This window comes from Malus domestica, chromosome 04, assembly GCF_042453785.1.
Source record: "Malus domestica chromosome 04, GDT2T_hap1".
Lineage (NCBI taxonomy): Eukaryota > Viridiplantae > Streptophyta > Magnoliopsida > Rosales > Rosaceae > Malus > Malus domestica.
This window is the reverse complement of record NC_091664.1, coordinates 6,545,157-6,572,885: the sequence shown is the minus strand read 5'-3', so window position 1 is coordinate 6,572,885 and position 27,729 is coordinate 6,545,157. Positions and strand designations below refer to the sequence as shown.

Sequence of the window (27,729 nt, the reverse complement as noted above, 5' to 3'; positions counted from 1 at the left end):
TCGTAAACCACTATAAACCGATAAGTCTTTGCAATGTTAGCTACAAAATTATTACAAAAATTATAATCAAAAGGCTAAAGCCTTTACTGGACTTGTGTATCTCGAGCAACCAAGGTGCCTTCAAGATAATATATTAATAGCTCATGAAATATTTTCAAGTTTTAAAGGTAAGAAAGGTTCTATTGGTGCTCGTTAGGAATTTTCGATTCCCGAGAGCTAAAAACCTGGGAAGGCAGGCACACATCTTAATCAAAGTGAAAAGTGACGTTTGAAGATTACATCTAGCATATTTCAGTTAATGGTACAACAGCCTCTGAGTTCCATGTTGCAAAATTGGCTGTTCAGAACTGCCCGTGTCTTGGGTTGAGAACGTTACTTGTATATAACCAAGCCAACAGAGCACGTGAGATGCCTACTGGGATGATCTCTGCTGTCGAGTATACTCCCACAGCGCAATGGCACCGCTGACATGAACATTTAAAGATCTAACAACTCCCAACTGTGGAATCTCAATGCAAGCATCCAGAATATGAATGATATCCACCGGTATACCTTCCTTTTCACGCCCAAGGACTAGTACCTATACAATTGATTGGATGAAAATTGAGTAAAGCTACAATGTCAACTGGACTTTCCCAAATCCGATCACTTGCTAGATTAAGATTAAAGACTGGGTTCACAGAGTAACGCACCGTCTTTTTAGGAAAGCTATACTGGTCAAGCGGTACACTATTTGCAGTTTGCTCCAGTCCCAAAATTGAAAAGCCTTCTCGTTTCTTTCTCTCAAGGAAGACCTTCAAACTATCCACTGGGACTTCAATGATAGGAACCCACTTTTCTGCAGTCACACTGGGGAAAAACAGTAACTAATTTACTAAGAACAACATTTGAAAAATCCACTTCAGAACACAAAATATAATAGACAAATAATAAGCCGAAATATACCATCATTAAAATGAATAGCCTTGTAGTATACAAGAGGGAGATCAGTTTGTCTTGCAACAAAATATGGACATACAAAACCTAATTGGCAATAAAGACATATTTAAATAATTTCTCTAGGGCAGTTACTACATTCTCTTAAAAGGAGGTTACATTGTTTTTACTTTAGATATTGTTGATAATTGGACCTTATAACCTTCAATTTGTTGCCGATAATCATATATCCTTCAAAAGTCTTCTATGTTTATATTATGTAAATGTATTGTGGATAACTCTTAAAAAAATAGAAGGTTTCGATCATTGGACAACATCTCAAGATTGGTCAACAACAATTCTTACTCAAATATAAACCAATATTCCAAGAAATAAGCAGTTTATTGCTCACCAGAAATCCCTATGTTGTGCCACAAGTAGACCACCAAAGTGACTGGAAATTCTTTTGCGAAGTCATAATGGTGTGCGACGTGCAGTGTGTCACAAGTGGGGGGCACAGATGTACCACACATTGGAAACCTAGAGGCTAGAAGGTCTTTTTAATGAAAGATTAACACCATTTTGGAATTTTTGTTTGATTTTATTTATGTGGGGGTTACTGATGAAGGACCAGGCTCTGCATCCCTAATTTTGGTACCCTCAGGTGTTATAAAACCCTGAGTTTACCAACCTATTTTACTTTTAAAAAGCTATACTATATTTCCGATATCAGCAAACCAACACAAAACAAAGCACTAGGATTAAGTAAGGACTTAGAGATGCATGTAATCTAAGTAACAAATGGATAGTGCCGAATTAGTAACAAACCTGATGAGCTGGAACTGTTTGTCATGTACTACGTTTGCATCCGCAACAGCCAAACCCGACACCTTAAACACCTGGAAAGAAAAATGAAGCAACAGAAACTCAGCTAAAATACTCTTCATGCATAAAATCAAGATCACAAGAGTGGATAAAATGCCCGTTATAATCCCCATCAAACACCTCACAAGTCCGTGCCAGGCCAGCAAGGTTAGGTATGCGATCAAGAAGAGATGCCACAAGAATGAGTTGTTGTCTGCTTGCTCTCTCTCTTTCCATTGCCTGACTTCTAGACTGCAGCACCTGAGCAAGAAGCTTATCTTCCTTCTCCATTTCTGTTTAATTTCAAATCAGATTACATTAATTTCATGTCTGTTAGAAGCCTGCTTTTAGAATGGAAACTGCTATGGAAGCCAACAGTTTTCCGAACTCTTGTTTTCTCAACCTACTAGGTATCTTCAAATTGAGCACTATAACAATGTCCCTTGCTTAACACAATGATCTGATGTGGTTATATCATGTGCAATGTGAGTTGGGAGAAACATGGAAATAGGTAGGCATTTTCCTTTAAAAGTTTGACTATTCACAAGAAATTTAACACCTAAGAAGTTATTCAACGAAGTTTTTACATACCTTCAAGTGGTTTGTAAGTGTCTTGGTTGCCAAAGAAGGAATTTACGGCTATATCATGCTTCTCATGTTTAGAGAGGGTAATCTTTTTTTGAAAATCCAGTGAAATATCTTTGGGCTGCTGGGTATGTGAGTTTCCTTCATTTGCATTAGATGGTATTGCTATGCAATTTTGATCTTCATCAGATCTTAAGCTTTCATTCTTAATAGCCGCAGCATCTTTTGCCATTGAACTCCGAAGATCTTCCCTGACATCCTACAATGCTAGAATCTGAGAAGCCGATCATAGAAGAAATAGCCAGTAGAAAAAAAATATAATATATACTTACATTTAAAAAGTTGAGCACTTGCTCCGTAAGTGACACTGGTACACATTCAAACTCGAGTGCCTTTAATACAACAAAAGAAAACTTGATTCAGATATCCCTGATTTACCAAAAGCAGAGGTAATCCTGACTATCAAGCACAAAGATTGTACACAACTGGCAGTAACAGGGAGGAAATGGCTTCGGTTGTCTTTGCATGTTAAAGTGTTACACAACTTTGTTAGGTTTTTCCAGCCCATGATAAGTTGTCCTAAGTCTATAAGGAATTATAGTCTTAAAGGATTAAATTGTTTTCCCAATTGGAGTTGTTTTCCCAATTGGAGTTGTTTACCCAATTGGAGTTAGTTTCTCAATTGGGGTAGGATTTATAACTAGATTCCAATTAGGATTAATAATCTTTATTGAAGAAGACCTTTATTATGTCTATATAAAGGGGCTATTGTACTAGTTTTGAATTGGAGGGAGCAAAACAATAAATTGTATACCACTCAAGGGATTAGAGTGAGAGAATATTGTAAAGTGTGTGCGAGAGAAAAGAAAAGAGATAAGTGTATTTCTTGTTCTTGTTCTTTCAGGTTTTTCGTCAAGTCCTAGTTCTAGAGATTTGGCAAGATTATTGGTTGTACCCATTATTGATATAGTGAAAGATTGTTGTTGCTGTCCCGTAGACATAGGCACATATTGCCGAACCACGTAAATTCTTGGTGTTATTTATCTTGGTTATTTGTTTTTCGATTTCCGGAGTTTGTTCTATTTTTCCCATTCTTAAATGCGATATTCTCAACAAACTTTATATTATATATATATATATGTGTGTGTGTGTGTGTAGAAATAAGATATGCGTATTATTCTTGCTTTATATTCTTTCAATTGTCTCATATTTTGATTATGCTTCAAATCCATCTTTCACTTTCTAGAATATTTTACTGTTACCTTTTCAACAACATATTAACAAGAGGAAAAGACAGAAATGTACAACTTTAAAGAAGGTAAGAACTACAGTGCTAAAAAAATACTTAATGCGAAGGATATTGTAACCTAACTGTAGCCCATCAAAAGACCCACCTCAACCCGGTTGATGAAAATCCCAGCAGGAGTGACAGAGCTACTGGGACTGTAGGCATCAAGAAATCCTCCCATTGATGCTCGTAGGCTGAAATGTAAACAAATCAAACTGATATCTCGGATCCCATTAAAATCATATGTATATGAGGCATGAACCAAAAGAGCCTTCCTTATGCTAAACTTGATTGCAAGCCAAAATACATACATTTGTACATATGTTTCACATGTAAATTGATTGACTAATCTACCAGTGAACAAACTTATTCCAAGTATATGGTCTGCTAGAAATCCATATATGTTGGATATAAATCTGATCTGATCATCCTACTTAATCAACTTGATCAATAGCCATTTATTTTTATTTATTTAATTTACCATTTTGGTTAACTTATTCTATCCTCGTATATGTACACCCAGGCACATAACAGCCATCCTCACCAGGTTAAGTAATGAAAATGTAGATCTTAACCAATAAAGCACAAACTTAACCCTAAACACTCTTAGGAATAGATAACTGGTAATGACAGTTTTTGGACAAAGAATTAATAAAAATGCAGGTGACAGTATAGTTTAGGGAGGAAAACCACATTGGGATATCATACCGCACACAATCATAGTTCTTTGCCAGGTAGGATTTCAAATCCTCAAAACACCTCTTCTCTAAAGTCATAGTTCCAGAGGCCCTAGAGTCCAATGGAGGAAACAATTTGCAGAGAACTTGGTAAACCAATAACTGCAAACATAATCAACACACAAGAAATGAATGAGCACTACAAAAAAAAAAATTAGAATAGAGTTAATTAACTATTTATTCACCAACTTTGAAATAGCCAACCTGGGCGAAACCACGCAAACTGTGGTGATGGGATGTTAGTAGTGGAAATATAGGAGGAAGTAATTCATTCAAATGCTTGTCTTGAACAGCTTGAGATGCATGGAGGATGACATTGGCTGCTATAAATACATATGAAGAGAGCGCCTGCATTTAATGTTTAGTAATTAGTAGAATTAATGTCTACTATACATCAAAGCATATTAACCTCGACTAATTGTACCAATGCACACAAATACAAGGAATTAAAGGGAACTTAAATCTCCTTAGTAAGTAATGGATCCGTGCACTTACAACAATCAATTGGAATGGTTAACCAATTCCTCTGACATCAACCAATGAGCCTTATATCGCATACCATTCTAAGATGCAATTCTGAAGAAAATGACTAACCAACGAAGAAACAAATAAGGTTTCTTATCGAAGATAAGATGTTTCTATAATTAGTATGACTAAGTTGTACCCACAACACAGCATGGAACAGCACCATTACATCAAAATTTCTAATTACACTGTTAAATGCTTTACAGTCACTTGGTCCATAGAGATTTGTTGATATTGGCATTATTTCTAGAATTTTCATCATATTTGCCGCCCCTTGCACTGAAACATGGGAAGTAAAACGAAGACAACCAAGAAAGAACTGCACAGGTTCAACTGACACACTCATATCATGTAACCATTCAATAGGCTCATCAATTTGGAGTACAATTTTCTATTCACTTTATTTTTCAATATTCAGTCTGTGGATCGGTCGTGGCAAAAATGCATAAGCTATATGCACCTCTTCGTATTGTGGCAGAAGCTATGCGATAGAAACACATTAGCAGCAAAGGTTAAATGAAACTGATCAGGAAAGTCCTAATTCAGCAAGTGAATTAAATGGGTTAAGTTCTTTTGAAAAATCAGGGATACAGGTTTTAATTTCAGTCTCAAGTAAAGTTCACCAATATTAACAGCTTAGGTGTCTTGTGTCCAAGCTTACAACGAATATTCATAAAAGTGACTGTAAGTTTCATCAACTTGGATTTGCATGAAAGAGGGTTCTAAATTACATCTACAAGGAACATAACGTTGTCAATAGACAACTGCAATCCCCAGAAGCTCTTCAGTAAGGTACCATTTAAAAGTGTGGTTCTGAGCAACAGTGTTCCCTTCTAACATCTCTTGCTCCTATAAAATCTAAAGATTCCAAGAGGTACTAAAAAACACTTTTCAACCAATAAGAATACGAGAGAACTGCAATAGTCAGAAACTGAGTAGTAAGGCCATAAACTCATAATGACTCCAAAATAATATTATACCTGAGGCCTCATCTCATAATCTCTTAATACAGGGACTAGTTGCTCCCCAACCTGCAAGTCCACCAATAATGTAGGAATTTATAAGTGTCGATCTCAGTTTTTAAAAGTGAGGATAGCCAAAAGGTAGTTTAAAAATTCATCGAAGACAAAAATTAAGAATCCAAACAGGAACGAAAGATCTCATCCTTCACTTAGGTCTTTGATCCAAACTACACAAACATAGTGCGACTGTCCAAAATATCTCCTCTGTCATTATCACTCAAACTCAACTTACGACCCGAGCCGAACCAAATAAGCAGATTTTCTTAATCAAAGTTTGTAAAGTTCAGTTTTAGTTACATGTCAATTAAATGAAAGTTATTTTATAATTAGACAAACCACATGCACAAGCCTACTTGTTCCCAAATATACACTTAAAAGTAGAGTAAGTGGGAATGTTACAGTTTAGCCACCTCCTCTAAAAACAAGTGCCGTGCAAAACATGTCCACTCTCATTGAATGAGGAAAAAAACATCCTTAAATGCCATAACTAATCAAACTACACCCGCATGCTCCCCTCGCTCTCTCACAACTATTATGAAATGCAAAAGAAAGCCTTACCAATGATGGGAACTTCAAGTACATATTAATTGCGAATGTTTCCAAGTATTGACGAACTGCAGGTAAATTGTTCATCTGCAATTAATTTTACAAGTAATTAATTAAACTAACAGATGAGTAACATTGTATCTCCCAAACAGTTACTTGCAGAGGGATATCTGCAGAGGAACGAGACCAATTGTTATGAGGCATTGTTTACTTACATAAAGGCATATGTGCAGGCAACGTGAAACTTCAGAAACTATATCTTGACATATGAAACGTGACAAAATACATATCATTTGCCACGCACGTACCTTACGCCTGTGGATCTGTTAAGATCAACAAAAATAAAAGTAAAATAAAAGAAATAAACATAAACAAACAGAGAGGTTGTAATCCCCACCTAATTATCCACAACCTATCTGCTTATTGGAAAAGTACAGTGTTAACACGTCTTATTATTGATTCAAGCCTGTTAACATGTCGTATTATTGTAAAAAAGTACAGTGTTAACTTGCATTTTATTTTCTTAATAACATCTTTCACTAGTCATTGACAGGAATTTCCATTGTAATTTTGTTTTTAACTTCAAACAATTACCATGGTTACAGTTTGAGCACTGAAAAAACTGAGCTCCCTATTCTAAAAAATTTAGAGGGAAAGGATACTCACTGCACTGTATTTCTTATACAGCTCTTTCGAAAGATCCTTGTCGTTTACCTACATTGGCAAATGATGTAATGGACATCAACACACCATGTTCACAATTTGTAGCATTCTATAGACAAAAGTAATATGAACCAGAGCAATGTATGGATAATGCATTGCAAGGAATTACCATTTTTGGAGATTTGAACATAATAGGATTACCTATTGTATGTTATAACACAATAGAAATTTCAAATGGGCATATGATATCTAATCAGTTACCAAGTAAATAATGCCTAAGTGCATATGGGGAAGCACATCAAGAAACATGGGAAAGCTATAAATTAGAAGACTCGGAAAACAAATTAACAAAATAAATACCGCAGAATCTAGAAGCTCAAGCAAAAATATTTTTCCAGATTCCAAAGCTGCATGGCAATCTTCATTTTCATTTGGTGATCCCACCATATCAGACAAGTCTGCTAGCTTGTAAAACAGAACAGCAACAGAGGCACGTGCATACAATTCTGTGTTGATAAATTCCTGATAAGAGATTCCAAAAGAATATTTAGATTATAAACTTCAAAAGTATTTAAGAAGTAACCTGGAGAGATTAAATGTGCCTACAATTCTGTTCAAGTTGTAACCAGAAAACATATGCTATCTAAGTGAACCAAAACAAATATAAAAACAAAAGAAAAAGAAAAGAAACAATTCCCTGCAGAGACTTATTATACTTGTATATGTTTTAAAGGTCCAGGTATTTGACTTGACCAAATTCGAGAAAAACATAATAAAAATAAATGACCTAAGGCAAGCAAGTTGCTTCTAAATGGAAAACCGATAAATATAGAAGTTTCTTAGTCATATGAACAAACTAAATTATTCAATACCAAAGGATCCATGTTGAAGGTGCCCAATGAAACTCTAAAGTATGCATATCAAAGGGACTATGCTGATGTCAAGGGTAAATTATTTGAAGGTGCCACAAAGCAGCTGTAAAGTACATATTTTCAACAACATATTATCAACAGTAATTCAATTACTAATGTAGCCTACTTTGGTAAGCTCAGGATCAGGGCCTTTCGCCAATAAAGAAACTTCAGTCCTTGTATCATGATTGTCAGCTAATTCACCTTCAAAGTCCTCATCGAATGCAACTGGGACAGTAAACATTCAGGTTAAAATTATATTGTATGAGAAGGAACTACATAAAGATCAACACAGCTCAATCATATAAGATGTGTAACCCACCAGAACCATGTAGTGACAGCAGCTTCAACTCCTTCACATAGTACTTTATAATCCTAGGATATGATAGAAAGAGGCCCGTTAAGTGTAATGCAGCAAGACGAATTGTGCGGGGACTTTTTGTGCCTTCCTCCAGAATTTTCTCAACAAACTGTACAAAACAAAAGGAAAAAAAAAAAAAACATGAGCAACAACCTTATACCTGTACATCGGTATTCAACAGAAATTCACTAGTGTGCATACATATGTGAACAAATTGTACATAGAACATCCTTCTATTGAGGGGTCCCTGAAATAACCTTGCGAGGCTCACTTCGTTATTTTTTCCAATGATCCAACCCCTATATTTTAATTCATACATCGTTGCAAAATTCTAGACAAATCTGAATCCAGTTGAAGTGAAGAATAGGCAAACATGGTGGTTCCAAGAAACATTAATATGACCACCAATTAATCCAATGGTCATATGGTTTCTGATTTGTGTGAATTTTTCCATAGATATGATCTTTGAGGGAAGACCTAAAAACTACACAGTTTAGATCAGTGAAATACAATTTGGTGTGGACGATACAAGGGTGCCCCTCAAATAAGCTTATTTGAGGGATACCTCAACCAGCTCACTAGATTATCTTTTAGGTCTTCCCATAAAGATCATCTCTACCTAAAATAACCTAAATCGGAAATCATTTAATTGTTTGATTAAATGGTGGTCATTTTAGTGTATCATTGAATCACCGTATTCGTCTATTTTCTTCACTACATTTAGATTATCTTTTAAGTCTTCCCATAAAGATCATCTCTACCTAAAATAACCCAAATCAGAAATCATTTAATGGTTTGAATAAATGGTGGTCATTTTAGTGTTTCATGGAATCACCGTATTCGTCTATTTTCTTCACTACATTTGGATGTCTCAATGGTTTTGAATATTTCTAACTTTTTGCAAGGATAACCTATGAATGAGAAATTAAATATAAATGGTTAGGATCGTTGGAAAAAGTGGCTGAGTGGGCCCCACATGTGTCCCTCAAATAAGGTTATTTCAGAGATCCCTCAATAAAACAGGACTGTACATATACATACATATATATATATAGATATATATAGAGAGAGAGAGAGAGAGAGAGAGAGAGAGAGAGACTACACACCCACTTCAGAGGCCCAGGTGCATTGTCATTCATATGCATGCTCTCATCACTAAATAGGGATGAATGCAGAACAGAAGACAAAAGTGCAGCAATAGGTGCAACCTTCCTCTTGTTACAACTGACATGCAAAATCCAAGAAGACTGAACCAACTGCCACATCATCTGAATAAAGCAAAAGTAAAATGAAGGTTTAGCTATTTCACCTGAAAATTTATCTATGAATACTTAAGACATCAATTTTGACAGAGGCGACTTATGCATTAAAATCAAATGGGTATATCAACAAAAATGAAAGCAAGAACACAGGAAAACAATGTAACAATCCTCATTATCCGGGAAGTTGTTCTACCATTTAACACCAATGGAAACAACATATCAGCTTCATACCAGGTTAGCTTATGATGTGGGCTTTTGAAAGCTTAACTTCTTCCCGGGTTAATAGAACTAAATTAACCAGTTAAACCTTGATTTTTGTTGCCCCCATTCGCATCCAGAATTTCCTTAACCATGGCGTATAGAGTACATATGAGTACCACCAAAGTTTCTGTATTTTTAAGGAGAACACTTCTATTGTAAGGGGCTTGGGGCCCAAATTGTTAAGAGCCTTTACCCCTCCATCCAAGGTCCTAGGTTCGAATCCTCCCTCCCCCACTACAGCATGTGTCAAAAAGGAAAATACTTTAAAAACACAATAGTAAAGATAGTAACAAGATATCCACCAAAAAACAGATACTGCAAATAAATTAAAGACTTATTAGCAGCCACAAACCAAACTTTAACAGTCAAATCATCCCATAGCTGCCTTCCAATGTAGCAGAATAGACTAACAAGAAAATCCCTGAAATTCTGACGAAACAGAAGGCCAAAGTGAAGACCAAAACCTCACCCTTTCCCACAGCCCTTCTACCCCTACCCCCTTATTTTTGTCAAAAATCCCCCTATACCTATCTATCCAAATCACCCACAAAATAGCCATCCAACAGCATCCCCACAACACTTTAGCCTTCTATCCTTTTGCCAAACCCACCATCTCCTGAGCAGATCCCTTCTTTCATTTTCTTGAGTAGATCCTACATATTGATCCGCTTATTAGCCACAAACCAACCCAGAATCTTCACCTTTGTTGGGACCTTTGCACCCCCACAACCGCGCCCCCCCCCCCCCCCCCCCCCAACCCCACCCCCCAAATCACCTTGGCTAGAATAAAGGCTGGATTCCGAAGAATTCATCAAAATGAATTAAGATTTGCAAGAGAAATCTCATAATGTTCCAACTTCCAATGCCTCCTATCCCCTCCCATTTTAACACACAACTCCTTCTAGAAGTGCCAATGGAGCTGATAGTTCATCTATCTCTTCATCATTCAAATTATTTCTAAACCCAAAACCCCAACTTCGCCGATAAAAGGGCAAAGATACAAATTTGGCAACTATATTCTGAAACCTGAATAATCTAAATAGCCTTCGAAAAAGCATGGCCAGTTCCCCCACCCACGAACCTCCAATAATCTAAACCACTGTAGTTAAAAAGGACATTAACTGAAATGCTTATATATGCAATTATACCATTTGAAAGGGGTAATTTTCTGAGTCCAGAAAGCAGTACTCCAAAACCATTTGAAAGCCAAAAAAGAATATGCAAAATTCACAGACATTTCTTTTCCCCATAAAAATATCCCAGATAAGTTAATGAGCTCTCACAAAGAACCATGTATGTGAACATTCTGAAGAGTGCAAAACCAATAGCCAAGAACAGTTTTACAGACAACATAGAAGGATTGACCCCAAATCCATGATTTCCACAGAGGGGAAATGGTTCAGAATGGGACTGAAAATTTATTTATAATTAAATGGTAGTTGACCAGTGCAATATAACTAAGTTGTCCATAGACACAAAGCATCCACACAGCCACACTTATTGGAGTTTCGGAATGAACCTGGGCATCCACCCCATCACATGAATAGACAAGTGAACCAGACTTTCCCTCGGACAATAGGCCCAAAACTAATCGGACAGATCTGAGCATTGGTAGAACAGAATTTTCTCCAGCATTCTCTAGGCTGCACATTTAGCGGAAGAAAGTCGGTGAGTCAAAAAGGAAAACTAACATCTCTGTTGGCAAAAGCTATTGCCATGCACTTAGACATCAGGCAATGGGAAACGAGTATCTAAAGTACATGTCTCAGCTATTCAGAGAAGCCAAGAAAATCTTTTTCTCATTGCATAAATATGTAAAAAAGAGTAATATCTAGGAAACCTATATGTAGTTAAACCAAATAAAAGTAAAACATGAACTAACAATTATAAAAATAAAAATAAAAATGAATTGAGCAAAAATTGCTGAATCTGGGAAAATAATAATGCTGGATAACAGCATTCTTCCCCAACCCCAAAACGAAAACCCAACAAAAGTTAGATCTCTAATGAGAGCAGAACAAAACAACAAAAGTGGTGGTACCAGTAGGCTTCTTATTTCTTACCTCTCAAGAAGATCAGTAAAAATCAATCTGAGAGTATCACCTGAGAGCAAAAAAGTATTGTCCTCTAAATGAAGCCCTTTTTTTAAAGCATAGCAAGGAATTGACAGTAGAGATTCTAGGCAAATCCACTGCACCAGTAACAGGAAACTAGTTAATATAGAAAGATCCATCAATACCATAAGAAATTAAGAATAAATTAAGGGACCGTTTGGGAAGTGCTTTTAAATGACTATAAGCGCTTTTAGAGAAAATGTTTTTGGGTTCCAAAAGCACTTGAAGTGCTTCCTGCAAGAAGAAACAGTTATGTGCTTCTTGTAGGAAGTACTTCAAGTGCTTTTCCAGGATTAACTTGCATTTTTACTAAGGATTGGTTCCAAAAACATTTCTCTAAAAGCTCTTTTAGTCATTTAAAAGTACTTCCCAAACGAGCCCTAAGCTTTGTAAAAATGACAAGCACCAGTACAAAAATGCCATAGAATATTAAGGAGAGAGAATAATAGCTGATGTGTTAGTAGTATATAGCAGAGAGACTTCATTTATGAAATTCCAATTTTCAAGATTGTAACAAAAAATTTCTCTTTTTAAATACATGTAGCCAAGACATTAAGATTCCTCACCTTCCAATTCATTAAAACTGCACGTCGAGTCCGTACAAATACTCCAATTGCTAGGAGATTATTTATGTTCTGAAGAAAAGAAAGAACCAAGGAATCTAACAGAGGTTTTCCATCTGATAGAAACAGATTGCCATTGTTCTTGACAAGATCCAACGATTTAGGAGAAAACATAGACACTAGTGCTGTGAGAGCAGGAGCTAATGCTTCATATGCTGCAAGACTTATTTCCGCCCCAGTCTGCTTTGAAGCACACAGACAAGAGACTAAATTAGCTCGTGAAAAACTAAAATCTTTATAAGTAAGTCTTCATTACAACAGAAATCTGCAATTACTTTGAAAAGATACAATTAACATGCAAATTACCTCTGAATCAGTAACTGGAGATGAAACAGTTTTCCAGTAGAATTCCCACATAAAATTAAAAGCAAGATCAAGTGATGCATCAGCTATAAATTGTGCACACCATGATGAGATAGTTGCAAGAGCCTTCATGGAAATTATCTGTTTTTACCAACAGAAGACAGAAAATAAAATATCAACACTAAGATTTTGTAAAAGCACTACCATTACTAAAAGGAAATAATCAATGGTTGCTGAAAGATATTGAAAATGAAAATGCACATAAAACCCTACGTGAATGTTTTAATCATATAAGGTACCACAGTGAAAAGGGCAAACACTAAAAAACGAATGCACTAGATTGAATCCAAAAACAGCTGCTACCAAAGTAAAAAAATTTCTTAAATAACAATCTAAAATATCAAGTTCCCATCATTGATGTAAATCACAATCACAACAAATAAAAACATGGAAAATGGAATAAACAAAAATGAAACATTCTATAAGAAGAGGCACCAGAAGGTGCATGAACAACAAAACATTGTTGACTAAGCTTAACTGTAAACATTTAAAGGTTGCAGTACCAAAATGAAAATGCTAAGGGAAAGTAAAAAGGATCACTCTTACGCTATTAAGTAGTCATATTAACAAAGATATCTGCCAACCGAAATTTGCATGAAGAAGTAAAACAGTAATTAGGTATATAAAACAAAAAGATAATATACACCCAATGTGTTTGCAGATGGTGTTTCAAATTTCAAGCAAGCAAAAGGTAACTAGAGGATACATAATCATACCGCTTGCAACACAGCAGTGGTGGTAGAGGATGACAAACGGCGTTGACTAGGGCCTCCAAGTTTTCCTTTCACTGAACCAGGAAGGCTGGCATCTGCCATCTTAGTGGTATTGGCATGTGAGAATATAGAACAGGACAAGTTTGCCAAAGACACCAACTCCTTCTGCAAGCCAGAGTCCAGACAAACAGAAGAGCCATCAATAACAACTCGAAGGGGAACCACATTATTAAGGAAGAAGTTTACAAGCTTAGTCCAATTTGTTCCCCATACCATTATAACAATAAAAACATTGGTAAACTTCTGGTATAAGTTAAGAGCATCTGGATGACCAAATTGATCCATTAATTCAAGCGCACGAGATTCTGATTTGGTTCTAACTGTAGATCTATATTCAGCGACTCTGTCTTGCATCATCTGAAGCTCCCGCACCAAGCTCAAAGTGACAATGAGAAACTTCACAGGAATTTGATCCAAATTGTTGTTTTCTTGGCAGAGACCAAGAGCATGAGTTTGAATAAACTGAATAAACCAGAAAAAGCAAAGTCAACACCTCCTAGTAGGAAAATCATGAGTAGTTCCACAGAAAAATATGTAAGAAACAGGCCCCAAAAAGATTTGATTTCTCAGACAGAGCATAGTCATGTACTAACCAAAACTGGAAAAATATAAAGGGGACAGAAGCAGAAATTAAATTTGAAGACTACAAAAAAAAAAAAAAAAAGAGGAGAAAAGGTTCACCATCAGTGTAGGTATCAATTGATATTCCTCCTGGCATGTAAGAAAAAGCACTCGTGCCCACCGCTTCGCTTCAAATTCCCAGGATTCCAAGTCTTCATCATCAAAAGTGATGGAACTATCAACTGAATAATGAACTGTAAAACTACTGGGGAATTCATGGAGACCCTTTAGAAGCTTCGTCTCAGTACTGCAGCAGTTGCCATAACAATTCTTCTTACTACACCCCATAAGCCATTCTTGTAATTTCACTCTTAAGGAACCTAGAATTAAGAGAGAGAGAGAGAGAGAGAGAGAGCGAAACGTTGTGAATATCGCGTTTAAGAATGGGAAATACAAGACAAACTCAGGAAACCGAAACACATAATCAAGATAAATAACACCAAGAATTTATGTGGTTCGGCTATGTGCCCACATCCACAGGGCAGCAACAACAAACTTTCACTATATCAATAATGAGTACAACATAATCTTGCCAAGCCTCTAGAATTAAAATAGTAAAGGTAAGACATGTACTTGAGTACATGGTGTACATTGCCAGAGAGTCCGGCAGGGAACATTTATTTATGTCTTGTATAATAAGTGAAAATAAAGACATGTACTCAAGTACACATGTGAACAAGTACGTGCCTGACACATGTGGCATACAATGGATAACTACCTTTACTATTTCAGAGATCCAAAGGAAATTAAGCTGAACAAAAAATGACAAGGATAAAACATACCACCGAAGTCGGTAAATTCCCAAGGAAATGTTGAAATGAAGTGCATAAGTATGTCAAGAGGGAGATCACATGCACACACCACTGAGGTAGCGGACTCCAGGATTTTCTCACAAACTGGAGATATGAAGATGATCAGCTATGCTCTGGTCGTTTAACATATAACAGTAGCAACAGAAGTATTCAATTGTAAGAGACAAAATATTATGATCTAACCGGATTAGTGATTAGAGACCTCGAAGGCGATAATTAGGATTGAAATGTTGTTTGCTGCTCTCGATAAGAAATCTCAGTGCATCAAGTAGAACAACTTTGTCATTGGGAACACTTTCCACTTGGATCATGCCAGGAATCACATCTTCAAGCCACTGTCCTTCACTTTCATTATTATCTGTACGAACTTGACAAGCAGCTGAAGAAATGCATTCAGCAAGACACATTAATCCAACTCTACCAAATGATTGCACCTTAGCAGTGCGTGCTAGATTGATCAGAAATGCAATGCACGTCCTGTCACAATAAGTAGGAAAACAGAAACAGATATCAACCTCATCAAAGCTCAATAAGTCTGTTAAAAAAATAGCAGGTGAGATGAACATGAAAACTGCCCTGAAATTGTAACCATAATTAATGATAACTTATCAATGACACAAGTACTTTCCATCCCTAGCAATAATATGCAATGTAACTTTGATAATAAAAAAACCTAATGAAGGGTGAAAACCAAGTAGATAGATAGTATACGAGAGAACAAGAAAACATAAAACTGAGTGTACAATCTAGTAGCTGCAGAACAAAGAAGTCGTCCAAAACTGACAAATAAAGGCAGGATAGATATCTAACAATAGAGAAAACATAAATATTAAATATTTAAAAAGGATCTGTGTTCCAACTAATTAAACTAATTATTCCCTTCTGAGTGTGCCAAGATTAATCCACTTCAAAGAAAAACAAAATATGACCTAATATAAAAAAGAGTGCAACACCTAATAAAAGGCAGGAACAGTTACAACATATGCATCAAAGCATAACAACAACAACAAAGCCTTATCCCACTAAGTGGGGTCAGCTGTATGAATCCTAGAATGCCATTGCTTTTGGTTTTGCACCAAGTCTTCCGTTAACTCCAAGTACTCCATGTCTTTTCTTAAAGTCTCTTTCCAAGTCTTCCTAGGTCTTCCTCTACCCCTTTTTCCCTAAGCCTCTGTCTCATAATCGCATTTTCTAACCAAAGCATTTGTAGGTCTTCATTTCACATGTCCAAACCACAAAACTGAGCGTAGTGACGTTCTAGGATTCATGTAGCCAACCCCACTTAGTGGGATCAACTAACTAAACTAATTATTCCCTTCTGAGTGTGCCAAGTCTTCCTAGGCATCAAAGCATAACAATCCAAAACAAAAAGTAATGCATTCAATCAGCCGTACATGTACTATAATTTTTTTTTAAATGTAAAATTTATAGTGCTATACCTAACCAATAAAAAAAAAAAAAAAGGTCGTACCCAGTGCACAAGGCTCCCGCTTTACGCAGGGTCTGGGAGAGGTGAAGTGCTATACCTAACCAATATGAGCAGAAATCAATTAAAATCAGAACAGAGGGCTTCCACACAAAAGGCACTAGATATAACACACAACATGAATCTTTTTTCATTTTTATCTAAAATAAAATCTTATTGACTTCTGATGAACCGAAGTTACATAAATAATCGAACAAGAAGGCAACTTCATTGTAATATTACAAAATCCCCACCCCCAGTAAAACAAACAGCCCCACTACATCCCTTAACAAATTAAAACACTCATTACCACAGACCCCAGTCCTATCTTACAGCAACCTCTGATCTGGCACTATGATAAAGACAGATAAATCCCCAAAAGCATGGAAGCCCATAACAATGACCACAATCGAACTTTTTCCCACAACACCTCCATATCATCCCCAATATGACCCTGAATAAAAATAAAAATAAAAACCTTAAATTTCTCCCCCTCCAAATCACCCAAACTATTGCCAACCGCCACAGTTCCACAACACATTACCAAGGCCTTACAGTTTTACCACAGAAAAAGGAGGAGGGGGAGGGCGTCAGGTAGTCGACAGCCGGCACTCCATGATCACGTTGAATCCTTATGAAAATGAATCCAGAACGAAATCGCGCTAAAGCTAGGGCGTCACCCGTAAGTGGCGCGCTGTGTGGCCCGAGCACAGTGATAAGTGAGCAAGGGTCGCTGTATCTCCATCGGCACCCGGATGCAGTGTTAAATGAGCAAGGGGGCCATAGAAACTTCTTTTCGAACGACTCCACTCAAAGTTGTTCGGGAGCATATGCTCCTATCAACTTTACACGGGACACACAAAAGAAGTACTTTGATCCTATTAGACGGGGGAGGGTGAAGAAGCTAGGATAGAAGGGTAGAGTTCAAGAGAGCAAAATGCGTTTAGGAACGTGGAATATAGGAACCTTGACGGGAAAATCTATGGAAGTAGTGGAAGTTATGGTGAGGAGAAGGATAAATATTATGTGCCTACAAGAAACTAAGTGGCTTGGTCGTAAGGCAAAGGATCTAGAAAACTCAGGGTTTAAACTATGGTATTCGGGCACAAATAGAACGAGAAACGGTGTTGGCATCATCGTGGACAAGACCTTGACACAAGATGTTGTAGATGTCAAGAGGGTAGGAGATAGAATCATGGCAATCAAGATTGTAATAGGACAAGAACTTATCAATGTGATTAGTGCGTACGCACCTCAAGTAGGGTTGGATACGAGTTCGAAGGAGAAATTTTGGGAAGACCTTGGAGACTTGGTGCAAGGAATTGCTCAGACGGAGAAGTTATTTATAGGAGGAGATTTAAATGGACACGTGGGCAGGGAGACAGGCAACTATGGAGGTTTTCATGGTGGCTATGGTTTTGGGGAGAGAAACGAGGATGGGGAAGCTATCTTGGATTTTGCAATGGCATATGATCTCTTCTTAGCCAACACCTTCTTTAAGAAGAGAGAAGAACATGTGATCACCTACAAGAGTGGGTCGTCAAAAACACAAATAGATTTTCTTCTAATGAGGAAAGGGGATCGTATAACTTGTAAGGATTGCAAAGTTATACCAGGAGAAAGCGTGGCTAATCAACATCGCTTGTTGGTGATGGATGTACATATCAAAAGAGTGAGAAAAAAGAACAAGACTTGGAAGTGCCCAAGGACTAGATGGTGGAATCTAAAAGAAGAAAAACAACCCATTTTCAAAGAGAAAGTAATCACCCAGTGTGTGTGGGATAGAGAGGGGGAAGCTAACCAAATGTGGGATTCCATGGCTAGTTGTATCCGAAAAGTAGCAAAAGAGGTATTAGGAGAGTCCAAGGGCTTTGCCCCACACCAAAAAAAATCTTGGTGGTGGAATGAGGAGGTACAAACAAAGGTGAAGGCTAAGAAGGAATGTTGTAAAGCCTTATACAAGGATAGGACCGATGAAAATGGTGAAAGGTATAGAAAAGCGAAGCAAGAGGCGAAGAAAGCTGTGAGAGAAGCTAAGTTAGCGGCTTATGACGATATGTATAAGCGACTAGATACCAAAGAAGGAGAGTTGGATATCTATAAACTAGCCAGAGCAAGGGAAAAGAAGACAAGGGACCTAAACCAAGTGAGGTGCATCAAGGATGAGGATGGAAAGGTTCTTGCTACAGAGAACGCGGTTAAAGACAGATGGAAAGGTTATTTTCATAATCTTTTCAATGAAGGACATGAAGGGAGTGCATCTTTAGGGGAGTTGAGTAACTCAGAAGAGTGTAGAAACTACTCTTTTTATCGTAGAATCCGGAAGGAAGAAGTGGTTGTAGCTTTGAAGAAGATGAAGCATAGAAAAGCAGTAGGCCCAGACAATATACCAATCGAAGTGTGGAAAGTTTTGGGAGAGACAGGTATAACATGGCTCACTGACCTTTTCAATAGGATTTTGAAAACGAAGAAGATGCCAAATGAGTGGCGAACGAGCACTTTGGTGCCTATCTACAAGAATAAGGGCGACGTACAAAATTGCATGAACTATAGGGGTATTAAGCTAATGAGTCATACAATGAAGCTCTGGGAGAGAGTCATTGAGCATAGATTGAGGCAAGAGACACGGGTTTCGGACAACCAATTCGGGTTCATGCCAGGGCGCTCAACCATGGAGGCAATCTATCTCTTACGAAGATTGATGGAAAGATATAGAGATGGGAAAAAGGATTTACACATGGTCTTTATAGATTTGGAAAAAGCGTATGATAGGGTCCCAAGAGACATTCTTTGGAGGATTTTAGAGAAGAAAGGAGTACGAGTAGCATATATCCAAGCTATAAAGGATATGTATGAAGGAGAAAAGACTGCTGTAAGAACTCATGAAGGACAAACCGAAAGCTTTCCCATAACTGTAGGATTACATCAAGGCTCATCCTTAAGTCCTTACCTTTTTGCGTTGGTAATGGATGAGTTAACAGGACATATTCAAGATGATATTCCTTGGTGTATGCTTTTCGCAGACGATATAGTGTTGATAGATGAAACTCATGAAGGAGTAAATGCAAAGCTTAACCTTTGGAGAGAAGTGTTGGAATCTAAAGGTCTTCGCCTAAGCCGATCAAAGACAGAATATATGGAGTGCAAGTTCAGTGCAAATGCAGGCCAAAACGAGTTAGGGGTGAGGATCGGAGATCAAGAAATACCAAAGAGTGACCGTTTTCGTTACCTAGGATCTATCTTGCAAAAGAACGGAGAATTAGATGGAGATCTCAACCATAGAATACAAGCTGGATGGATGAAGTGGAAGAGTGCATCCGGCGTGTTGTGTGACCGCTGTATGCCATTGAAGCTCAAGGGAAAATTTTATAGGACGGCAATAAGGCTGGCGATGCTGTATGGCACAGAATGTTGGGCGGTGAAGCATCAACACGTACACAAAATGGGTGTAGCGGAGATGAGGATGCTTCGTTGGATGTGTGGGCACACGAGAAAGGATAAGATTAGGAATGAGGATATCCGGGGTAAAGTAGGAGTAGCCGAAATTGAAGGAAAGATGAGAGAAAATCGGTTACGATGGTTTGGACATGTGCAAAGAAGGCCTACTGACGCTCCGATTAGAAGATGCGACTATGGGACAGAGGTTCAGGGCCGAAGGGGTAGAGGAAGACCTAGGAAAACTTTGGAAGAGACCCTAAGAAAAGACTTAGAATACTTGGATCTAACGGAGGACATGACACAGGACAGAACACAATGGCGTTCTAAGATTCATATAGCCGATCCCACTCAGTGACTTGGATTTTCCAAGTCTCCAACCGAGAAGTTTTCTTCACTCGGGAAATTAAGGGAACACTACCTCAACCTACATGCTCCACTCACAAAGCTTCAACATACAAGCTTCAACAAAAGAAAATTCAAAGAACTTAGCGAAGAAGGCTTTGGTGTATTTAACACAATACATTGAAATGAAGGAAAACTTATTTATTGATATCCCCGATAAGTTACAAATATGTACATATACATGAGTCAAAATAAACAAACAAGAGGGAGCCTTCACAAAGGTTGTTTAGGAGAAGTCTCAGCAGTCGGTAGAGCCCCAGAAAGAGACTCATTTATTGATCAGCAGTCGGTTGATCAGCACAAGAGGGAGGGGGATCATTCGGAGCCTCAGTACTGGACAGAACCCTAGAAGGAGAAGGCATCAGAGGTTGATCATTTGGAGCTTCATTATGCGGTACAGCCCCAGAAGACGAAGGCAATAAATGCCTTTGGAACAAACCCACAAATCTCTGATGATCAAGTAAAACCTGACCATCAGATTTCTTCATCTGGTCAAGCTTCCTCTTCATGTTTGTAGCATAGTCATGTGCGAGCCGGTGCAACTGTTTATTCTCATGCTTGAGCCCTCTAATCTCCTGTTTGAGACTCATCACTTCAGCCGCCAATGATTCAACTTGGTGGGTTCGAGCAAATAGGCGTTGGGTCATATTAGACACAGAACCTGCACACTGAGAGCCAGAGAATCCTTAATAGCCAACTCATCAGACCGTTTGGAAAGTAGTCTGTTATCTTTGGGAGTGAGAAGGTTCCTGGCCACTACCGCAGCGATCATATCATTCTTCATCACGGAATCCCCAACGGTAAGAGGACCAATAGGGGAGACGAAGGATGGGCGCCATATGTTGTCTGGAGAAGGCGGGGCTGCCTCTTCAACAAGGTTCAAGTCAAAACGACGGTCGGAGGGGCCAGAGATTTTCAAAGGTGTTAAAGAGAGAAGAGGTCGGACAAATCAAGATCTTAGAAGTGCAAGAATGGAGCTTCTACTGGTGGAGATTCAAGTGTGCTTTGGAACTTAATGCCAGCCCCTATAAAAATCTGCACTCGACGAAGCTTCAAAAATCGAAGAGGCGCCTGCTCAGAAATCGTAGAGGCGTTTGCTTTCTCAAAAGCTGGGCTGCTCAGAGACCACGAGGGTCGATCTCAGTAATCGAAGCGGCGTTTGCTTTCTCAAAAGCTGGGCTGCTCAAAGACCACGAAGGCCGATCTCAGAAATCGAAGAGGCTTGCTTTCTCAAAAGCTGGGCTGCTCAGAGACCACGAGGGCCGATCTCAGAAATCGAAGAGGCACATACTTTTCCAGCCTTGTCAGCACCTGTCACACGCACACTCAGCTTTGCAGAAATTATGAGCATTCTGTCGAAGATTTCTGGTGAAGTAGAAAGCACATGAATCGTACTGTTCAATCACCCACTTCCCACACGCAACAGTAGCTCATGGGTACCACAGATAACTTTGCCAAAGTTATCTGACAAAGTTGAGACACGTGAAGCTTGCAGCTCCCACTACATCGCTCTGACCAAGAAAGGTAAAAGAATAGCAAAGAAACAACACTAACAAAGTTTAGACACATAAATTTTGAAGGTCTAGCTACCATATTATTACCCACAAGGGTAAAGGAACAATACCACTGCTGGATAATTGGAAGGTCCCGGTGTGTCAACCTCTGTACTTCGTGGCAAGGTAGACTAGCAAACATGCCCAACCTTTACTCATATTCGAGAAAACACTCCCAACAAGATTGCTTGCTCCAAAATCGAAGAGGCACCGCCTTCCGAATTTCGAGAGCCAGACTCCCAACATGATTACTTTCTCAAAAATCGAAGAGAGGGTAAAGGAACAGTACCACTGCTGGATAATTGGAAAGTCCCTGTGTGTCAACCTCTGTGCTTCGTGGCTAGGTAGACTAGCAAACATGCCCAACCTTTACTCACATTCGAGAAAACACTCCCAATTCTCAAAAATTGAAGAGAGGGTAAAGGAACAGTACCACTGCTGGATAATTGGAAAGTCCCTGTGTGTCAACCTCTGCGCTTCGTGGCAATGTAGACTAGCAAACATGCCCAACCTTTACTCACATTCGAGAAAACACTCCCAACAAGATTGCTTGCTCCAAAACCGAAGAGGCACCACCCTTCGAATCTCGAGAGCCAGACTCCCAACATGATTACTTTCTCAAAAATCGAAGAGACACCGCTCTCCGAATCTCGAGAGCCAGACCCCAGCATGATTGCTTTCTCAAAAATCGAAGAGGCATCGTTCTCCGAATCTCGAGAGCCAGATCCCCGACAGGATTGCTTGTTCGAAAACCGAAGAGGCACTACTTTCCCAACTTCAAGAGCTAGATCTCCTTGGATAAAGCTTGTCTGTAATCTTCACACACAACATCAGCTTTCCAGATACCACAGACCACTTTTTCAAAGTGCTCTGACAGAGTTAAAACATGTGAAGCTGACAGCTCCCACTACCGTGCTATGACCAAGCAGGGTAAAGGAATAGCATTATTACTTGATGTTAGGGAGACTCCTATATATGTCGACCTCCATCCCCAACGGACAGGCAGACCTGCAAAAATGCTCAACACTTCCTCTTATCTGAGAGGGCATTCCCAACGAAGCCTTTCGAAATATTCAGCTTTCTTTCCCCCCGATAATACCTCTGCAAACAAGCTATACTAGAGCAAGAATATCTCATATTATCAGGGTTAAAAGCAAGAGTATCCCATATCATGCTTTTTCCCTGTCTTTTCCTTTGGCCTTGTTCTTACCTGCAAGACAAGGAGAAAGAGCAATCAGTCAGCACTTAGAATCAAGCTTCCAGCCAGGAACTGACTGCCTGGAACCCCTTACCTGATTACTTACCTGGCATTGCTCTCGAGTACTCATCTTCAACATCTTATGCTTCCAGGGAAGATACCGCATCTGCCTGAGGAACAGATAGGGCAAGTGAGAAGGATACAAAGAAGCATGTGGAGACAAGTGTAACAGCACACGTGCCGATACATCCACTACTCTGTCAAAAGCAAAAGTATCCCATATCAGCAGGGTCGAACGTACTCTAGATTTGATGGACTTGTTTTGACCCTCAAATTCTTCAGTCGGCCTTATACTCTGGAGGAAACCAGAAAACCCTCCAGCCCAGTTCAAGAATAAGCCTGTGGAAATTTACTTCTTCAAAAGCAAAAGTATCCCATATCATCTCTTCTTATTTTTCTTCTCTTTATCCTTCATGCTGCCTGCAAGATAGGGAGAATGTGAACAATCAGCCGGAGCTCTGATTGCTTACCTTGTCAGTCACCTCTTTCAGCATATCCCCTAGCTCGGCGACTTGGGGGACTCCTACTACATGGTTTGTATCGCGCTTGACCAAGCCTGAAACCACAAGTAAGCTTCAAGTGAAATTGATACATTACCTTGTGCATCTCCACCAGTTAAAGATACCACCCCTGGATGGAGGAAGAGTACTTCCAGAGAAGATGCCACATCTACCTATGAGACAGATAAGGCAAGTCAAGACGATACCACACTCCGGTACTTAGAAGTTTCGTGATTACGAGATCATTCTCCCACAATATTTCCTAATGTCATTTGTACTAAATCATTCACTTGTACTCACTAAAGGAGAGCTTGAACCTATGTACTTGTGTAAACCCTTCACAATTAATGAGAACTCCTCTATTCCGTGGACGTAGCCAATCTGGGTGAACCACGTACATCTTGTGTTTGCTTTCCTATCTCTATCCATTTATATACTTATCCACACTAATGACCGGAGCAATCTAGCGAAGATCACAAAAAGCGATCGTTTTCGCTACCTAGGACCTATCTTGCAAGAGAACGGAGAATTAGATGGAGATCTCAACCATAGAATACAAGCTGGATAGATGAAGTGTAAGAGTGCATCCGGCGTGTTGTGTGACCGTCGTAGGCCACTGAAGCTCAAGGGAAAATTTTATAGGACGGCAATAAGGCTAGCGATGTTGTATGGCACAGAATGTTGGGCGGTGAAGCATCAACACGTACACAAAATGGGTGTAGCGGAGATGAGGATGCTTCTTGGGATGTGTGGGCACACGAGAAAGGATAAGATTGGGAATGAGGATATCCGAGGTAAAGTAGGAGTAGTCGAAATTGAAGAAAATATGAGAGAAAATCGGTTCCGGTGGTTTGGACATGTGCAAAGAAGGCCTACTGACGCTCCGGTTTGAAAATGTGACTACGGGATAGAGGTTCAGGGCCGAAGGGGTAGAGGAAGACCTAGGAAAATTTTGGAAGAGACCCTAAGAAAAGACTTGAGTACTTGGATCTAACGGAGGACATGACACAAAACCGAGCGCAATGGCGTTCTAGGATTCATATAGCCGACCCCACTTAGTGGGAAAAGGCTTTGTTGTTGTTGTTGTTGTTGTTGTATTATATGTATTTGTGCGACTGTCTGGGTGCACTATGCAAGCATATATCTATTCTTCTATTCTATTAAGAGAAAAGGCCTTGTCAACTTTTTGCCCCCTTTTTTCTTATTTTGCCCTCACTTTTGATACACAATGTTGACATGAGGAAGGCAAAATAGTAATTTTGTATATTTTCTCCTTTTTCCTATTTTGCCCTCACTTTTGATACACAATTTTTACATAAGGAGGGCAAAATAGTAATTTTGTATCAAAATATTTACATAAGATAAAAAATATGCACTTATTAAGAGAAATTGTCCCACCATCATTTTTTCATACAGGTAAGTGAAATCATGATGTTTTTTGGATAGTTTGAATGAACTGAAGTGATTGCACTTGAGGAGAACGTGGGAGGAGGTGGGCAATTGTTCACACACACAGATTGTGTGCTCATCTGCTAGTTACATCTGAACATAAGTCCAAGTAACCTGCATTTCATGCTACATACTTTCAACAAACTACAAAATTTGCTATTCATTAGATTGGACAGCTTCTATTCATTAGGTTGTGCCATGTGATTATGTTTTAGTGTAAGACCACATCTGTTTCTATATTCCAAGTTTTGTTTATGCTCTCCATGTTGTGGCCACCTTGTCCACTCCATTCGTAATTTAATTGTTTTATGCAATAAAATTTGTATCTTTTCAAACAAATAAAGTCAGTCTAGGTAACCAGCATGTCATGCTACATGCATAAAACTAAGAAATATTAGAATATAGAAAGGTAATTCTATCTAATACTGCCAATTAAAGAAGAGAAAAAGGGACTACAGTACAGATACCCATACAACCTTAGTTCAAGTGAACACATTCTAGACCACTTAAACTGAAATATAATTAGCTTTCATATGAGACAACTCCTTTTTTTTTGTAATTCTCTATTAACACTATATTCATTGGCAGAAAATCATCAAGCATATCATAGCATACCTCGCATTTAGGCAACTTGTATACTGGCATAGAAACCTAGCTGCACCTTCAATCGTCGCTGAGGAGTATAGTCCTTTTACACCTATGTGAAGCGACAGAGTAATAAGTAAACCTAATGTATTGTGACACAATTATTAAAATCTATGCTCATAGAATTAGCAAAATGAAGACAAGGCATTAGGTCATCTTATTTAAAAGGAATATATGACAGGGACACACAAGAAAGCAAACAAAATGAGATAATCACATATTCACCATCATGATATAGAAGATAAATAATACTTGCAAAGATTATGATAATCGAGACATAGGAGAATGACCTATAAAATTTATAATGAACCAGTAATACCTTATAAGATTATGATGCAAAAGGGTCAACTATCATGCTGAATTTTATTGGATGTCCCCGAGGGGACGGTCATACATACTGAATTAAGATGTAATATAAAATTCAAAAAGATAACAAACCAAATTCTTTGTGGTGCACAGGGTCATTTAGCCCTTCCATCAGTGGACCCAGAACAAAAGATCTAGGCACTGATTTTGCATGATTTCCATAATTCTTCCAATCAATGCCCAAAAATGACTGCATGATCAAGCATCTAACTGCATTATACACAGCGGGGAATTATGTCATGATAAATCTGTTGTATAAATTAAACAAGAACAAGTTATTCTGAGTAAAATAACACTCCCATGAAATGAAAAATGATGGGATGGTTGACATTCAAGTGACTGTTACCTTGAGGATTATCGTGATGAAAACCCCGTTCCCACAAAATTGCTAACCAACTAAAGCTTTCACCTGGGCTTTCGATCAGGTTTTGATGAAGTACTTCTCCACTGACAGAGCTTGCCACAATACCATTACTTTGTGTGGTAGAATATTGAAGCAACAGAGATATCTGGGAAACAGAATGTTGTTAACATTATTACCTCCCCATCAGTGCCAAAGTTCCAAACATCTACTTTACTTGTTCAGCAAGTAATTAGTTAAATTTATACAATACTGACATTTCACTATAATGATAACGGCAGCACGACAAACACATTCAGTTATTAACCATTTTTAAAACACACATACCTGGAAGTTCCAAGCTGCTTCAACCAAATGAGTGCCATACTCTTCTAGCATTTCATACAGCAGTACAAATGCCTCCCACTTCTGCCGGCTGTTCAGAAAAGACTCAACCGGGCTACACATTTTCCCAACACCCAATGACTTGGCTTCCTTATCAGCCCAAAGCTCCCTCTTTGTCATGCCACCACCGCTACCGCCACTGTCACCACGAGACTGATTTTCAGCCTCCGAAACACCACCGGAGAAGGACTGAGCTTGGCCAGACTCATTTATGCCCAGTGCTGTCTTGAGCATATGCAACGACTGCTTCCTCACCAAACTCTCCTTATGAACCTGAACAGTAAAACCCAAAATTTGAAACACCAATTCAATGCGTTTAAAGCAATAATCGATGAAGGTGCTAATGATAACGTGCGTACCAAGCCTCTTTTAATTCCGTCACAGTATTCATTTTCTGCTCTGGTATCAAATCCTTCGAGTTTATCAGCCATGGAGTCAGCTCTTCCACTTGGGTTCGGTCTGGTCTGAATGCAAAGAGTGAGAAGGTGACGACTGCCGCGAAAGGGAGGCGGAGAGAATTAGAGTGAAAGCTGTGGAGTTACAGTGAGGCAGCTTGACTTGAGAGGTGACTGAGAGGAAGAGAGACGACGGCGGCTTGAGAGAGAGTGAGATAGACAGAGTCGAATTGAAATTTGAAATGGGCCAAAAAACCGAATGGATGT

General features: G+C 38.6%; 1 protein-coding gene across 3 annotated transcripts; it reads right to left on the bottom strand.

The window, feature by feature from the left end:
* Nucleotides 1-27,703, bottom strand: LOC103445282 (uncharacterized). Of its 3 annotated transcripts, XR_011579917.1 has the most exons (32): nucleotides 27,427-27,703; nucleotides 27,011-27,340; nucleotides 26,669-26,831; nucleotides 26,395-26,532; nucleotides 25,927-26,008; nucleotides 15,449-15,723; nucleotides 15,217-15,330; nucleotides 14,495-14,754; nucleotides 14,027-14,275; nucleotides 13,757-13,918; nucleotides 12,984-13,121; nucleotides 12,621-12,857; nucleotides 12,004-12,131; nucleotides 11,460-11,583; nucleotides 9,524-9,685; nucleotides 8,379-8,526; nucleotides 8,184-8,284; nucleotides 7,506-7,667; nucleotides 7,149-7,196; nucleotides 6,698-6,805; nucleotides 6,495-6,569; nucleotides 5,895-5,945; nucleotides 4,594-4,737; nucleotides 4,361-4,491; nucleotides 3,759-3,846; nucleotides 2,697-2,756; nucleotides 2,371-2,623; nucleotides 1,921-2,072; nucleotides 1,744-1,814; nucleotides 946-1,023; nucleotides 693-849; nucleotides 1-580 (listed from the first exon to the last, which is right to left on the bottom strand). XR_011579917.1 is itself a non-coding variant. In XM_029100968.2 (31 exons), exons 1-31 carry the CDS (start codon nucleotides 27,496-27,498, stop codon nucleotides 413-415), a joined length of 4,551 nt encoding a protein of 1,516 aa, XP_028956801.1. In that variant the 5' UTR covers nucleotides 27,499-27,703; the 3' UTR covers nucleotides 1-412. The 3 variants fall into 3 exon arrangements, 2 of the variants coding, with proteins under 2 accessions (XP_028956801.1, XP_028956803.1); XM_029100968.2 differs by lacking the exon at nucleotides 946-1,023; XM_029100970.2 differs by lacking the exons at nucleotides 946-1,023; nucleotides 26,669-26,831; nucleotides 27,011-27,340; nucleotides 27,427-27,703 and having other exon boundaries at nucleotides 15,449-15,625; nucleotides 26,395-26,428.
* Between the last annotated feature and the right edge of the window lie 26 nt (nucleotides 27,704-27,729).

Excerpts from the sequence above, each read along its gene's own strand:
- LOC103445282 (XM_029100968.2), bottom strand. The coding sequence starts at position 27,498 with ATGGCTGATAAACTCGAAGGATTTGATACCAGAGCAGAAAATGAATAC. Across the intron at positions 26,533-26,668 it reads TCATCACGATAATCCTCAAG|TTAGATGCTTGATCATGCAG; the intron begins GTAACAGTCACT and ends TGTATAATGCAG. Across the intron at positions 6,570-6,697 it reads GCCTGCACATATGCCTTTAT|ATGAACAATTTACCTGCAGT; the intron begins GTAAGTAAACAA and ends AATTAATTGCAG.